The sequence below is a fragment of the Vespa mandarinia genome, chromosome 13 (genome assembly GCF_050613455.1).
Source record: "Vespa mandarinia isolate Hongniang chromosome 13, ASM5061345v1, whole genome shotgun sequence".
Taxonomy (NCBI): Eukaryota; Metazoa; Arthropoda; class Insecta; order Hymenoptera; family Vespidae; genus Vespa; species Vespa mandarinia.
In genome coordinates, this window is record NC_140822.1 from 3470001 (window position 1) to 3487500 (window position 17500).

Here is a 17500-nt window from a genome sequence, read left to right on the forward strand (position 1 = left end):
ATTGAAATTTCATTGGATATTGTGAACAAAGAATCACAAAGAATCGAACATTTTTGGATCTGTATTTAAACATTTAATAGTTCCCGACAATATTTTTTAATCATAATTTTAACTTTTGAAAATAACAATTTAACGATTTGTATACAATGAAATCGAACGTGGTATAATTTAATAATGCGATCCACTGAGCGGAAATTTTCTTTGATTCCGTTTCTTTTTTTCTTTTTCTTTTTTTTTTCTTTTTTTTTTTTTTTTTTTCGTCAAACTTTTGATCAGTGCGAATTTCAGAAACGTTCGTTCCATCGGTCGAAATTTCAATTCATTCGATTATAAACGCTACTTTTGCTACAGTTAATTTCATTATATCGTTGCTTTTTACGAATTTTTCCTTTTCCTTTTTTTTTTTTTTTTTGTTTTCTTTCGTTCTTCTTTTGTTCTTCTTTTTCTTTTCCCTTTTTTTTCCCTCGCTTTTCCACCCACCCCCACCCCCAGTACCCCCAGCAACGATCGAATGGACGATTATCGATTGGAAGGAGGAATTAAGGAGGATTTTAATGAAAGAAAAACTATTCATACAAATCCATGAATCGTTTATTAAGAAATACTGCATCGTTTCGACAATCGCAAAATGGTGGTACGAATATAATGGCTCTTTAAGCTATGCACTCCGACGTTGTCACTTTCCCGAGTCGTCGACTTCGCTCAAAGCCGCACCCCTTCCCCTTCCCCTTTTTAAGGAACAACAACATTGACTTTGGCAAACAATAGGGCAATGATAAAACGAACGCACCAGATCCAATAGAACCATCCGTCATTCGCGTTTCGAAAAACGTTCCATTCGATCAACGTCCTAACCATCCGAGGAACGTTGGATGATGTTGGTTTATATATAAAACGTAACGCGAAAGAAAGGATAAGGAAAAAGAGGAAGGAAAAGAAATAGAAAAAGAAGAAGGAGGAGGAGGAGGAAGAACGAAAAAAGAAAAAAGAAAAAAAAAAAAGAAAAAATAAAGAAGAAGAGAATAAGGGATTTTTCGAGCAAAAAATTCTAGAAAAGCAGCCGTCACGTCGACGGGAGAAAATTTCTAGTCCGACATCGTGATAGCTTAGATAATGTTGCGGGGAGCGAAAATGGAATTGGAAATCTCGTTTTGCCGATGGCACGAACAGGATTCGATGTTAGAGGAGAATGAGAAAGAGGAATAGAAGGAGAAATAGGAATAGGTTGAATGAGAAGGGAGAAGGGAGTAGGAAAATTTCAACGATTCCAATCATTCCAGTCGACGATATTCGCATTTATCCTTAAAAACATCGAATACGATGTGACTATCGTAAGGAGTAACCCACATGTAGGATCTACGAAAAAAGAATAAAGATGTCGTTCGAGGGGTGGTTAGGGGGGAAAAAAGGAGTATGAGGATAAGAAAGAGAGAAAGATAGAGAAAGATAAAGAGAGAGAGATAGATAGAGAGAGAGAGAGAGAGAGAGAGAGAGAGAGAGAGAAGGAAGGAAGAAAGGAAGGAAGGAAGGAAGGAGACAAAGGAGATCGCGCTTGCGACGTTCTTTACGTCGAGATACGTATATAGTCGCCATTATAGTCGGCTATCCTAGAACGAGGATTTACTTATCTCGACGAAGAGAGTGCGGGCGCTTCGACCCTGATTCTCGGGACGACACGATGACTAAAGAAGAAACGTAGCTGTATTTGTATCTCTGCGTGTGTATGGTTTAAGTGTCTTAGTAAATGTTCGTGTAAAGCGGCGGTTCGAGGTGACAGCTTCGATCGTAGCCGCTCTTTGAGAGCTTTTCGTTTCCGCATCCTACCGGTTTTGCAATAGATTTACGAAGTGCAAAAGGATGATTAGCATGATATGGACGATAGACAGGCTGCGATACGACGTCTGCGATCTTGCTCTTGATGCCAATGGATATGCATAAGAGGCGCAACATTCCTTGAACAATTGCACGCTGAGTCGGGTGACCGTGCAATAATGATGCAAAGCACAGACCCCATTCAAAGGACCACCGCAACCCCAAATCTTCTCCACTTCCCGTGGCAGTGATACCGTATTAGCTGCGTAATATCTGCGCATAATGAGAAAGTACTTGCAAGGGTGCTTGCAAGATTAATACAATCATGAAACATAGCATGATTCGTTAATATATAACGTCGAGAGATTTTGATCGGCTTATCAATCATAACAGATTGGACATTTTGATACGTCGTTGGAGCTACGTCATGCTACGTATTTTTGACAGATATTAAAAATTTCTATTCCTTTCACGAATCATTCTATGTAGTTTGTCAAACAGGTTTATAACTATTTCGAATTATTTTTTATATATTTATTTGTAATATAAAACAATTTTGTTACATATATATATATATATATATATATATATTTTTCTTTTCCTAAAGAGTATTTCATTCTCTCGACGTTTAGTTTATTTAATACCATCGATTCCGTAGAAATTCATGTTTCCATTCCGTTCGTCGTACGTTCGATTGACAAAAGTACGCTTTCCAATAATATTTGACTTCTTGAAAGCTGCTCTCTCGGGGACTTATTACAGCTCTTGCTCGTCGCAAGTTTGTTTCCAAAGTTCCACAACTTCTTCCTCTCTCTCTCTCTCTCTCTCTCTCTCTCTCTCTCTCTCTCTCTCTCTCTCTCTCTCTCTCTCTCTCTCTATTCTTCTGCTTCTATCCGTCTGGTTTAGAAACCGTGTTTTTTCTCTTTTCTTTTTTTCTTTTTTTTTTTTTTTCTTTTTTTTTTTTCTTTAATTATTTATCGATTCACTTTAACTCACACGAGAGACTTTTGTCATAATTAATTATTCTAATAACACTATTACATCCATTCGAAATAAAATTGTATCTAATATGATGTAACTATAGTGATCGTTATTTCGAGTCTCATAGAAAGAGTAAATACGATAGTATATCCGGCATTGGTCGAAATGAACATCGATAAAAATGTTTGTCACGTTCGTTTAAAGTACTGTACTAGAATATCAAATGTTCCCTGTACTTTTGACGGATCGTCGGGCCAACCCGGCACGAGTTCTGCTTCATTTTTTTTTTCTTCTCTCTTTTTTTTCCTTTTTTTTTTTTTTTTTTTTTATTATTCGTTACGTATTTATCTTTTTGTCGGAAGATATTATCTCGTTTAAGAATTCGCTTTAATTTTTCGTCGGTTCATATATACGTATACACATAAGTATGTATGCATGTATCTATGTATGTATGCATGTATGCATGTATGCATGTATGTATGTATGCATATACAGATACAAAATGTATATTGATAAAATAAATGAAATGTGTGGTGGTCTCAATCGACCATATCGGGACGACCATTAGCATCGTAATGGCGCGATTGCCTCGAAAAGGGCAGACAGCTATCTGCTCTACTTGCCTGAAATTATTATCGCGGATAATTGCGTAGAGAAGTATGGGAATTATTAATAGTAGACCGATTCACCGTGATACGAAATATCTCACGCAACCGTCAAATTGTAATATCGTGCTAGCTCGAGACTCGAAACTTCCTGTTCTCTCTCTCTCTTTCTCTCTCTCTCTCTCTTTCTCTCTTTCTCTCTTTCTCTTTCACCCCTATCCTCTTTCTCCCTCTATTCCTCTCACTTTGACTGGCACATTAGATTTTAATGATTTCGAGGGAACTAATTAATGCCAGCTGTTAGTATTATATGTACGACGAAAACGGAAGGTGTTTGAGTACAATTAATATAAACGTTTCTTTTTATTTTTCTTTTTCTTTTTTTTTCGTTTTTCTTTTGTTTAGTTTTTTTTTTTTTTGTTTTGTTTTTTTCTTCTTCTTCTACATTATATGAAAAGTTATTAGGTATAATTGAGAGATATCTATACGCGTTACGGAGCCACGATTTTCAAATTTGATTAATTTCATTATTGATCGACGTGAGAATCCCGTGTGGGATTAGTCGAGAAGAAGAGAGAAGAAGAAGAAGAAGAAGAAGAAGAAGAAAAAGGAGAAAAAAAAAGGAAGAAGAAAAAAATAAAATTCAATCACAGAGATATTTTTATCGAAATCCTCAATTCATTTACTTTCGTCGACGTTTTAAAGATGTTAAAAAAGTTAACCAACTTTCAATTTTATCTGATGGCATTTAAAAAAAGAAAAAAGAAAAAAAAAACGAAAAAGTTCATTAATTACGTACCTTACGAAAGCGTAGTCGCTGGATTGCGTAAATCGATCGGCGAGATCATGCAGGCTGATCGCTGTTATCTCATTCATTTCGTAATATTCTAAGAGCGAATACTCCATCTTCCAATCTGCCGAGCCTTGCTTATTTGCCTCCGCTAGATTAAGATAATACTGATAATAATCCAAAACCTGCGAACAGGAAAGAATATATCCCGATAATCGCCATTGATTCCTTGATTTAAGAAGACTCCGTTCATCCTGAAATTTATTACTTACTTGTCCTGTATCAGTTTCAAATTTGTACAGCCTAAATCCGGGATTGTTCGGTCCCCCTCCTGGTGTACTCGGTGATATACTAGGCGCTATCATTATCCAGGAGACTGGATTTCCTATCGATACGTAATACATTCGTAAAGTAATAATAATAATAATAATAATAATAATAATAATAATAATAATAATAATAATAATAATAATAATAATAACAATAATAATAATAAAAAAAAAATAAACAGAAAAAAAACGAAAAGAGAGAGAAAAAAAATTAAAGATATATCACAAACAAAAAATTATTCCTAAGCTAATCAATTTTTTTTTTTTTCTTTTTTTTTTCTATCAAGATAAAGCAACGAGAATATATATATATATATATGTATATATTCTTTCGAGTATACGAAGAATTTTCATCGTATAAAATGAATTGTGAAATTAATCACGATAAATTTTCTACGTTGCTAATGAGCCATTCAGAGATTTCGTGGCGTGAGAACGAATTGAAAAGAAAGAGAGCCATGTCCTCATTTTCTTTCTTTCTTTCTTTCTTTCTTTCTTTCTTTTTTCTTTTTATTTTTTCTTTTCTTTTTTGCTTTTCCCCCATTTTTTTTTCTTTTTTTTTTTTTTTTTATCTGAAAGCGCGCATACCAGTGTCACTGTAGATGACACGAAACGTGTCAGAGTGCCAGTGCCCGAAGAACTGTCCGCGTATGATGTCCGCATTTTGACGTACCACCTGAAGGTACTTGGCGTTGTGCCTCTCGTTCAGGGTTGCGGTACCGCTCTCACGATCATCAACTCCTGGTGGTGTGTGACCGACGATGAACACCTGCTCCACACACCAGAAAGTAATGTCACATATTTTTTTTTTTTTTAGAACCTTACCACGTCAACTTTGTCACGTGAGTATACACGTTAACTAAATACACCCTTGATGCGAGTCACGTATGAGACACGTGTGAGTTAGCCTCAAGGGTGGGGGGGGGGGGGAAGGGTGGAAAGTTTCTCATTACTAACCATAAATGGTTTGCGTATATTCTCTTTGAAGGTTCCAACAAACAAACCTACAAATATTTTCTAAGCTTCTTTGGAGAGAGAAAAATCTTCTCTCTCTCTCTTTCTCTCTCTCTCTCTTTTTTTTTCTTTTGGGAGAAATTAAGAAAGAGAAGATAGCGTTTAGCAAATAAAATTAAAATAATTAAATATATATACTTAAGTATTTTATTTAATACGCGATACTCTTTTGAAAAGGAGAAAATAAAAAAAAAAGAAAAAAAACAAAACAAAAAAGAGAAGAAAGAAAAAAAAAAGAAACAAAAAATGATCTATAATATTATACGATTTATTCAATTTATCCTCGATTCTTTAAACTTTCAAAAAGATATCAAGGTTAAATAATTCTATTTACGTTCAAGTAAATACATATATATATATTTATGTATGTAGGTTGGCAATGTTAGTCTCGTTTGTGTCGTCGTTCCTATCGTATCTATCTATCTCTTTCTCTTTCTCTCTCTCTCTCTCTCTCTCTTTCTCTCTCTCTCTCTCTCTCTCTCTCTCTCTCTCTCTCTCGTGTTTACGTTCGTGTAAAGGTCGTTTTCTGAAAACGGAGATTCAACTGTAAACTGTAGAAAATTACGTAGGGGATAAACGTAAAAGAAATTTAAACTCGACGTTATGGATAATCGTATTCATGAAATGCATCTCTGCGTATAAAGTCACGCATGATCATATACCGCGTATCTATATCGTTTTCTTATAGGGATTCACGTTGGATCCTGCATACAGATCAAGTGAAAGGAAGGAAGGAAGAAAGAAAGGAAGGAAGGAAGGAAGGAAGGAAGGAAGGAAGGAAGGAAGTATACCTCTCTACATAGATACATACATACATGGTAGAGACGGTCGATCGAGCACGTTCGTGAAATTAGCCTTCTCTCTCTCTCTCTCTCTCTTTCTTTTTCTCTTTCTCTTTCTCTTTCTCTCCTCTATCCTCTCTTCTTCTAGTTCTACGATGATATCATTCCACAGGCTTGATCCCAAAGCCGTCTGCCGTCATCGAGATAGCATTTCCAGTAAAAGAACGATCTCGAGAACTTGGGAATGAGCAAAAATGGGAACGGAATCGGACAGTAGACAAAGGGAGGAAAGAAAAGTTACTAATGTTGATGGGATGGAACGTCGGAAGGGAGACTAACTTCTTTTCTTCGTTCGTTTTAGGATCGTTTTACGGCGAACGCCATTTTAGAAGAGAATAAGAATGAGAGAGAAAGAGAGAGAGAGAGAGAGAGAGAGAGAGAGAGAGAGAGAGGAAAGATTTGATAAGAAGAGGTAGGAGAAATGAGAAAAGATGGAGGAAGTACTTCGAATGGAGGAAGTAATTAGATCGATAATAACTTCCTATTTGCTTAACTTATCGGATATTTCGAGGAGTAAGTATATACGTATATATATATATATATATATATATATATATATATATATATAATGTACATATATATATATATTTCATTAACCATTATTATTCGATCTTGAGTTTCTAAAATAGAATAAAAGTTAAAATGTTTCTATTGTTTATATGAGATTGAATAAAGATCATTTGAAAATATTTAAAGTAATTTATATCGCATAGATATATTTTATATTTCTATGATAAAGTATTTAATCTCTTCCAGGCATTAATCCATTATATGAAGTTCGGTATACTAATCCGAGTATACCGAAATCCGAGTACCGAACAAACAAGAGGAAACTAGAGACCACGGCGCGTTGTTCTCGATGCTTACATTCGGTCGATGAGCTTTCCTACGATATTCTCAACTTGATATATACACGCGGACTCAACGTTTAGGACAACAGATGTACTAGACAACTATGCTCGTGTATCGCCTTTCATCGAGTTTTGAAGCTATATCTTTATCATACAGATAGTACACTTACGTATGTTATGTTACGCTTGATTAAAGGATTTTCGATTAATGAAATCAATTCCTAATTATAAGACGATAATAGAATTGATAAGGAAGTATGATAATAAAGTTATATGATATTTATTTGATTTTTTAATCAAAATAATATTATTATATATCGTTGATTGTTCTTTATTTATTAAGGAATAATCTAATGTTAGATAATAATCGATGAAAAAGTTTCAATGTGTGTGTGTGTGTGTGTGTGTGTGTAAGAGAGAGAGAGAGAGAGAGAGAGAGAAAGAGAAAAATAGAGAAATAAATGACGTATTTCTATTTGAAAATAACAATGGGAAAAGTAGGTAAAAGGTGCAAGATTCACATAGTACCATTCACTTGGATAGAAACGAATCCGACGAGACTACAATAGGGACGCTGATTGGTCAGTTTTGCCGCTGACGCGCTTAAACGGCCCGTAATTTGTAATCGTATTATCGGCCTGTCGAGAATCGATCGATTCTCTTGTCGTTGCCATACCGTTTCCTAGCTCTGTCCTCGGTTTTCGAGTTTGGTGGTTCGTCGGATCAAGGAAACCGAAACTGCTTATGGATTATTACAATCTACGGATTATATCCCTATCGATCGTTAAATCGGATGTATTATATGTCTGATCGTTTAAAAAGATTTTCGAAAAAATGTCATTGCTAGTTTCCTAACTTCTTTCTCCTTCTTCTTTCTTTTTTTCTTTTAATATTTTTCTTTTCTTTTTTTTTTTTTATTTTTTTTTTGTTGTCGTTGTTTCTTCTTCTTCCTCCTCCTTCTCCTTTTATAATCGTAAAAGAACAAAAAATATCGAAAATGTTATAGAGATAACGATGACAAATTTTTTTTTTTCTTTTTTTTTTTTTTTTTGCATTCACCCAAATCTCTCCTTTCTGTAATCTCATTAATTATTTCATTGGTTATATATATATATATGTATATATATATATATATATATATATATATATATATATATTAAAAGCGATTAAAGTTTGGAATATTCTCATTTTATTTTAATATCGATAACGAGTGTCTCATATAACGTCATAGATATTCATACGTTTTAATAGACGTGAAATATTTTCTCGTGTTTTCCCCAATCATCACATTAATTTCATTGGCCCGCAAACGAAAATCGATCAAAGCTTAACTCAGGAATGAGTTTCGACGTAGAACAAACAAGGGTCGGATGGAACGTCGTAGATATAACCTTCGATATATTTTTCCTTTTTCCCTCTTTCATAAACTTTTATCCCGTACCTTTCTCGACAACCCATATGGAACTTTTATTTTATTAAACTTCGCCGAAAAATAACTCTTAAAGAAATTTCGAAAACTCGTTTAAACGTATCTCTTAGAGTTATCTTGATGTTTAAAGGATTACGTCAGCCTTGAACTTTAGGAACGAATGAAAAATTCTTTCCCCTTTCATTGTAGTATATTTATATGTATAATCCCGTGTCTCGAAGATATATCACGAAATGAAATAGCTAACTCCGGAGTCTATTTTACTGAGAGAACATTTATAGATTTTGAAGAATGCCATAAGCCTCTAACAAAGATCTGAGATCTCGTAAGAACGCCGTAAGAAAGAGAGAGATAGAGATAGATAGATAGATAGAGAGAGAGAGAGAGAGAGAGAGAGAGAGAGAGAGAATAGAATAGAATAGAATCCCTTTGGTATCCTATAGAGGTGACAATACCATCGTGGGAAATGTACGATCCATAGCTATTGGAGCGTGCTACGAAATGCCAGGACTGCTTACGCTCGTGTGTACTTATGTGTCAGATATGGTGGCTATGGTGTATCATATATATATATATATATATATATATATATATATATAGAATGCTATATATCGATATGGTGGTTAATACCGATCGGGATCAATGGCATAGGCGTGCAACGACGTATGTATGTATATGAGAGTTGGTAGCTCGTCGTCCATAGAATACGAAGTCCTTCCATAATTTATCGATAGCTGGGGTTGCATCGTATACTCGCGTAGGAAAAGCCCAAGTAAGCTCCTCCTCGCGTATGTCATCCTCGTTCAATGCGCCTTAGGGCATAATCGATAACCGATAAGTTTGAGCCGCGATATTTGTCCCTTTGCGTCCCCGTCCTCCATCCTGTTCTTCTTCTAACGTTGGTATACAACTAACCGAATCGTTTTCTTTCTTAAGAATTTCTCTTAAGAAAAATTGTTACCAGTTAACTCCTAACATATAATAGTTCCTTCTTCTTCATTTTTAGATTTCACGTCAAACTTAAGAATTTCGTAAGAAAAATTGACTCTCCTGATATTATCTGATCCATCAATGGTAGTTAGATTGATCGTAAAAATTGTCCGATTATCGATATCGTGATTGAAGTAATCCTTCAAAGTGTAAGGAAGAGAAAGAAACGAAGTAACAACGAGTGAATATAGTAATGGACAAGTGGGATGAGGAATGAAGGGTGAGGAGTCTTGATCCAAGGAACGATTAGGCGTAAATCATGAAAGGGAAAGTGAGATCTCCATCGTTCTCGATAGTGATCGTCTGGTATAACAGAGCTAAGGATGGACTTTGTATGGTTCGTCGATAAATCATGTCCTGTCAGGATTTTGACGGGCGATCAACGGAATCTCATTTGCGAGCGTGTCGTCTCGGTACATAACCACCTAGGTATTAACGTTACCTAAAGCTTTCAAACGAATTCTACGTCTCCGGTTAATACCCTGGCGATCACTTGATCCTTTTAATTATCGAACTTCCTCCCTTAATACACGTAACTGTACGATAGATACTTAGCGACTATGTTGGTCTTGTAATTAGTTTAAGTTAATGGTACGTTCGTCTGGCAGAGAAACCGACAAACTCGATAACACGTTTAAATAATTGATAAACTTATTTAAGACCTTACCGCTTTATCCTCTTTTCGTGCCTTTTTCAAAACGGATTCGAACCATAGCCATTGACCAAATGGATCCTGTGAATTATCGACGGTGATACCGCTGGTTCGATGCGCCATACGATTTTCCGATAGATTCATCCAAAGATTCGTGTTGAGGAAGACGATCAGATATTTCGCGGAACTCTGTTCGATCGTGTAATAGCCAGCTATAAATATAGGAATAAATAAGATAAATGTTATTTCTCGTTCTTGATGGTTCTTTTTTCTTCTTCTTCTTCTTTTTTTTTTCTTTTCTTTTCTTTCTTTTTACTTTTTCTTCCGTTTCTTTATTTTATTATAATAACGTCAATTGTTTCAATACTAACCTCTCAAATAAGTATCCATAGCTTCTTGAGGCAGCCATTGTTGCCAGAGTAATGAGAGCTGTTCGAAGCTCACTCCTATGTCTTCGTGTCCCAATGCAGGAAACACAAATTGTGCCTTGAACGTGCGGGACAACAGATCAGTCAAATTCTGCAAATACTGCAGTCGAAGCTCGCCGCTCATGGCTGTGCGCGTCAGCGCGTCACTGCAACAAGTAGTTACGACCTCGTTAGCCTTAGTCGCACTCGCTAGGGATTACTACGAGAAGTGGTGACCATGGTCGATGGACGACGGTTCGATAGTAATGAGAGTCTACGAAGAAACGATAAGGAAGAGAGTAACAATTTTCCCTTTGAGGATCGCGCAGCAAACTTTTATGTTCTCCTTCCATATATATATATATATATATATATATATATATATATATATATATATAACTACTTAAGTCTATTCTTTCTCTTTTTATCTTTTTTTTTTCGTTCCTTTTCTTTTTCTTTTATTTCTTTTTCTTTTTCTTTGGCTTTTTTATTTTTTTTTTTTTCTTTTTTCCTATAATTCTTCTCTTTTTCTCTTTTCACCATCCTTTTCGCTCCTACTACTAAACTATCTTTTAACTCGGGCAATTTTATTACACGATGGGAAAATTTTTCCCACGATGGAAAATTATAACAGGACGGAGCAACGATTTCTTTCTTTCGTGGATAAAAAGATTTTATATTGTATTTTAGTATTATATTCGATCATGGTTATGTACATAATTAAAACGAAAAACGTTCCTTTTAATAGGTCGGTATAAATCAAAGTTGCAAACAAACGTTACGCATGAATTGAAATGCGATTAATAATTAATACAATATACGGATTAAACTAATGAGTTGATTACAATAGGGGGATACGAATTTCGCAATTCACCGATTATCAAGTCGGTCAATTTAATTATTATTGTTGGCAAAATATACGTATACACTATGCATACGAATATATATATATATATACATATATATATATGTATATATATATATGTATATATATATATATATATATATATTGCATAGAGCTAAATCACGTTGTTTTATCAAAAATGTCGAAACGATTCGAGCTTGAATTTCCCAACTCGGCGCCCTTTTCTGTGTGCGTACATACATATTTCTCTTTACGGTATTACGATGTAAACCTGTATATGTGCACGCCATTCTGTCGACTTTAATCGTGGCAGAGTTTTGCGAGATTATAACGCGAGCAAACGAAGGCGCAAACGCGTACGTTGACCCGAACGAACGAAATAAAATTTATTTTATACGCGAAAAGATTCTCGTTGTTTCGAAAAAAAAAAAAAAAAAATAAAAAAAAATATAAAAAAAAAAAAATAAACAAAAAATAAATAAAAATGGAGAGAGAGAGAGAGAGAGAGAGAGAGAGGGAGAGAGAAAGAAAGAGAAAGAGAGAGAGAGAGAGGGTGAAATAAAGAGAGAGAAAGAGAAAATTAAAAAAAAAAAAAGAAAAAAAAATAAAAAAAGGAAGATAAAGAAAATAACTTCTCTCCAGGGTTTACTATAAACGAGTCGGTTTTATATTCTATAAAAAAAAATTTACAAGGCGAATTAAATATATTAAGAAAGGGCATGTGAAGATATTTATTGTACTTTATTGCACTTGGTTGCTCTTTTCGAGTGCAACGAAGTTCGAATCGAACCTTTCGACCTACCCCGTCCACAGGACGAATTCGATTCCTTCGTCGTGTTTTGATTCCATTGCCTGTGCTGCTGATTCGATCAATGCCCATGGCGTATCACAGCTATAGTCACCAAACTGTCCAGCCAGCTTTCTGTCGAGTCTGTTCGGAACCCCTTCAATGTTGTTTCTCGTATTCCAGCAGACTAGAACGAGGATCAGATGAGATCGATAATAGAGTGAAAACTCATTAGAACGGTTCGTTTTTTTTTTCGTTTTTTTTTCTTTTTTTTTTTTTTTTTAATATTTTTCATATAACTTGGATTTTTGTTTGTTTGTTTGTTTCTTTTTTTTTTTTTCTTCGCTTTTCTTTTTCTCTCGAAACCCCGTACAAATTCAAGAACTCACTTATAATTCATAGAAATAACTTTTATGATGTTCTTGGCGGCACTTGAACGAAAAAAAAAAAAAAGAAAAAAGAAGAAAAGCAAAAGAAGAAAAAAAAAGAAAAAAGAAAAAACAAAAAGAAAAACAATTCTCATCCTATTTTCATTTAAATATACCGTTTATCATTATATACGTCGTAACGTCGAATTATTTTTAAAATATTTCATAATCGTTTGAAAATTTAATTAAATTATAAACGTAAGAGATGTATAATTATTGAAAGACTATACGTAACATCATTGATAAACTCGTTGAAATTGAAAATAATACGTATTTTTAAAAGGATATTTCTCGATTGTCCAAATAATAACGTATATTATTAAATGTAACTCGAACGAGAAAAGAAAGAAAAAAAAAAAAAAAAAAGAAAAAAGAAGAAGAAGAAAAAAAAAAGAAAAGAAAAGAAAAGAAAAGAAAAGAAATAGAAAGATAAGAAGAAAATAAGAAAGCGACCAAAAAAAAAAAAGAAAAAAAAAGAACGCTGAAAGATAGCAACGTTTTATATATTTCATTTTGACGCGCGAACTCTCTTTATATTCTGTAAATTTCATCGGAATCGTTCATTCGTCGGAATACGGTCGATGCTCTTCCATTTCAACTTTAATCTCGAATCTAACGAAGTATTTTAAAAAGTACGAATATTGCGAGCGTAGAAAAGTGCCAGGGGAGGAGGAGGACCCACCCTCTCACGTTCTCGAGGTATGCCAGCCAAAGTTATAACGTGCGGGCGCGAAAGCAACGAAATTCAGCAACTCCCTTGGAAGATTTTATTCCCGCGTTTTCTTTCCTCTCATCCTTCTCATTCTTCTCTCCTCTGTCTCTCTGTCTCTCTCTTTCTCTCCCTATCTCCCCATCCTCTCTCTTTCCATCGCCCCTTCCCCCTAACCCGACCACCTATCCGGCATCGAAATGTTTTCGCGCGGTTAACATCGTATGGCCAAGGGTGCTGTATATTCATAAAAATGTATGCGTATGTATGTATGTATGTACGTGTGTTTTACGTGCGAGACGTGCGCGCGCCGCATCTATTTTCAAGTGAGTGAGTGAGTGAGTGAGTGAGTGAGTGAGTGAGTGAGTGAGTGAGAGTGTGTATCTATATATGCGGGCAAAAGAACGAGCATGGTTCTCACTCGTCACTATTAACGTCCAAGTGGCATGTAGGGGTGTATACAGTGAGAGAGAGTGAGAGTGAGAGTGAGAGAGAGAGAGAGAGAGAGAAGAAAGCGAAATAGAAGGGTGAAAAGAGGTATAAGGGGAGAACTCGACGAGGGCAGCAACAGCAGCAGCAGCAGCAGCAATTTAAGTTACCGCTATTTCATGCAAACCTCGTGCACAAGCTAGACTCGAGTAGATATTTCGAAACGATCGGTAAGTACATGATTTAAGTTTAAAATATATAAACGCGCGAATAACACACATATATTTTCGATATTTGAATATTTTTATTGTTCTGTTCAGAGGTATGTATATATGTATGTATATATCTATGTATATATATATATGTATGTATGTATTTTCCAAGGGCGCTGGGTCATAGGAGGGAATAAAAAAGAGGATATATATATATATATATCCTTTATATATATGTATACATATAAAGGAAGTCGGGAATGGTAGAAAAATGGTAAGACGTATCAGGAGAAGGAGAAGGAGGAGGAAGAGGAGGAACATTATGCACGCAACGAGATGACTTACCACTCCCAGCATTTCCCTGGGTGCCGTACTTTGGATCATAGTGAATGTCGGTGATGTGCCAGAAATATCCTGAAACAGAGATAGTCAGTGATAGGAACGACAACGAAAACGACAATGCCAGACGACGTCGTCTATTCGACTTTTTATTTGACGCTTCCACCCCTCCAATTCCAACCCCATCCTAAAACCGTGATACATACTTATTTTCGACATCGTCTACGCAAGATTATACGAGGGGTGGAGGGGTCGGGCGCGGGTGGAGGAGGGGGCAAGGAAAGATTCGTACGGATGAAATCACTAAATTGAAACGAATGTGCGAAGCACTCGTTTCTTTTTTCTTTATTGTTTCTTCTCTTTTCTCTTTTTTCTTTTCTTTTTTTCTTCTTTCGTCGTGTTATTTCTCTTTTTAACCACGACATTAATGTCCGAGAGTACACTCAATATTCCATTATTATTATTATTATTATTATTATTATTATTATTTTATTATATTTTTATAAGAAAAATGCGCTTCTCAAAGTTTATTATATCAATAGATTTTTCTATGTCGTCGGATTTTTCCTTTAAATTATCCTTAAATTTGAAAAATTATTCTTGAAAGTTCATCGAATAATTGTACTCTCGAGCCAAAGTAATATTTCAAGATAATTAAATTCAATTTAGAAGAAAAGAAAATAGGAAAAGAAAATTTGATCGTAGTTCGCGAATAGTTCATTTTGATTTCTCTCTTTTTGTCAGATTTTAATGAATGAACGATAAGAAAGATTTATAATTTTTTTTTTTTTTTATTTTTCTTTTTTCTTTTTTTCTTCTAATGTATGTAAACTCGACGTTTCTTTGATTAAAAATACGTTTCTTTTTTTTTTTCTTTTTCATTTTTTTTTCTTTTTCCTTCTTCTTCTTCTTTCTCTTCTTCGCTCAAATTCATTAAAGTGTCTTTAAGAGAGAGATATTAATAATTTTGAGATAGCCGAATAACGAAAGTGTTCTTTACTTTTATAAAAGCCACTTCTTTATGATGACGACGAGGGATACACGAGTAGTTAGGGGAATGAGTGCGGTTACGCGTACTTGCCTATCTTTCCTTGTACAGCGCAAAACCAGGAAAGCAGCATCAGGTAATCTCGGATCATTTTCCCGGTATTGAATCTGCAAGCATATTGATACTTCACCTTACCTTATAAATATCGTCATATATTAAATATCTTTATAGATAAATATAATATTCTCGTGGCAAAACTTACTCCAAAAAGAAAAAAAAAAAAAAAATAAAAAGAAAGAAAGAAAAAAAGTAAACGAGATCGATCGGAAAGGAAAGGATAAAGAAAAGCAAAAAAAAAAAAAAAGATAAAGAAGAGGAATTTTATTAATATAAATCATATTAATATAGATCATATTAATATTAGATCAACGAATGTAAACTTAATCAAAACGTGATCTGCCTGTCTTTTGAGAATATTTTCCTCAAGAGAGAGAGAGAGAGAGAGAGAGAGAGAGAGAGAGAGGTGGGAGGGAGAAGAGAAAGAGAGAGAGAAAGAGAGAGAGAGAGATATCCGACTTTTTTCATTCCAAGATTGCAAAAGTATGATATTAGACATTCTAAGAATCTCGCTCACGGTGCTTAACTCTTTAAGTCGCATCTAAAAGATTCCAAGCATGCATCTGAGAGTTAATAAACGAGGAAGGCGGATCACGCAGAGTTCCGCAAGGCTTTCTCTCTTACACTTCTTTTTTGACTTTTAAGAAAAAGAAGAAGAAGAAGAGAGAGAGAGAGAGAGAGAGGGAGAGGAAAAGAAAGAGAAGGAGAAAGAGAGATAGAGAGATAGAGAGATAAAGAGATAGAGAAAGTGAATGAGCATGGGATGATGAAAGCGAAAGGGGAGAAAGAGAGAGAGAGATTGAGAGAGAGAAAGAGAGAGAGAGAGAGAGAGAGAGAGAGAGAGATCGTAAAGGGGACGAGCCAATATCCAGTGTTTCAGGTCGCACATCGTAAATCGTTTGACGATCCGAGCTGATATGACGAGCGAGGCGTATAAATAAGTACTCTTTACCGAATCGACGACTACTAACGACTATTGCGAATAAAAGCGATAAAAAGGAAATTGACGGGACTTATCGATATTGCCCGAAGACATTCCTTCGAGACACGTAGAGGATATAGGAGAAAAAGGAAGAGAGATAGAGAGAGAGAGAGAGAGAGAGAAGAAAAAAAAAAGAGAAAGTAAGAAAGGAAAAAAAAAAGAAGAAGAAGAAGAAAAAGCAAGAAATAAGCAAGAAATAAGCTCGGAAAATTTTATCCTGAATTCCATGAGAGCACATCGCGAAATGCTTTGCTATACGCGAGTGAGATATTACGGCACGCGCTATTTGTCGGTTGTGTTGAGAATTATTCAACAGGACCACCACTAGTCGAGGAACGTTTCGGTAAGATCTATGCGTTTCAACGTTTCACAAAGTAGAGGAATTCCGGTTTGCCTTTGTGAACCTTTTCTTTTTCGCGTTGCTACGTAGATTTAGTACGGAAAAAATATTAATAATATTTCGCGATATAAAACCACGATGAATTTTTTTCTTTTTTTTCTTTTTTTTCCTTTTTTTTCTTTTCTTTCTTTCTTTTTTTTTTTTTTTTTTTTTTTTTTTTTTTTCTCTATTTTTCCCTTCTCCCCTTTCGTTTCTTTCTCTTTGTCAGACGGTGAATCCTGATGAACAATTATTTTCCTTCCCCTTCTCCTTCTATTCTTCGTTCCCAACTCCCCCTGCCACCCCTCGACCACCCTTAAGAGGATTTAATTTGATTGAACTTTAGGAGACTCGCGCTAACTTGCGCAACTAACTCGCGAACAAATTCGTATCACATTTAGAATTATGAGATTTAATTATTTTCTTCAGAATGTTTCTTCTTTTTTCTTCATCATCATCTTCTTCTTCTTCTTCTTCTTCTTCTTCTTTTTCTTCTTTTTCTTCTTCTTCTTATTCTTTTACGTTAATACATCAACGTGGGAATATTTTTAAAAATGTTCCTT

General features: G+C 34.9%; 1 protein-coding gene across 7 annotated transcripts in view; it reads right to left on the reverse strand.

Moving 5' to 3' along the window:
• Nucleotides 1-584: 584 nt before the first annotated feature.
• Nucleotides 585-17500, reverse strand: part of LOC118444290 (acid sphingomyelinase-like phosphodiesterase 3b) — a 38421-nt gene continuing 21505 nt past the window's right edge. For all 7 annotated transcript variants that reach the window (XM_085661077.1, XM_085661076.1, XM_035872434.2 and 4 more), the window contains 9 exons: nt 15553-15626; nt 14478-14546; nt 12370-12541; nt 10667-10869; nt 10311-10507; nt 5106-5286; nt 4461-4573; nt 4198-4373; nt 585-2085 (listed from right to left, as the gene is read on the reverse strand). In XM_085661077.1, the coding sequence (XP_085517203.1) occupies nt 1821-2085; nt 4198-4373; nt 4461-4573; nt 5106-5286; nt 10311-10507; nt 10667-10869; nt 12370-12541; nt 14478-14546; nt 15553-15610 (1434 nt within the window). In that variant the 5' untranslated portion in view covers nt 15611-15626 and the 3' untranslated portion in view covers nt 585-1820. The remainder of the gene's footprint in view (nt 2086-4197; nt 4374-4460; nt 4574-5105; nt 5287-10310; nt 10508-10666; nt 10870-12369; nt 12542-14477; nt 14547-15552; nt 15627-17500) is intronic.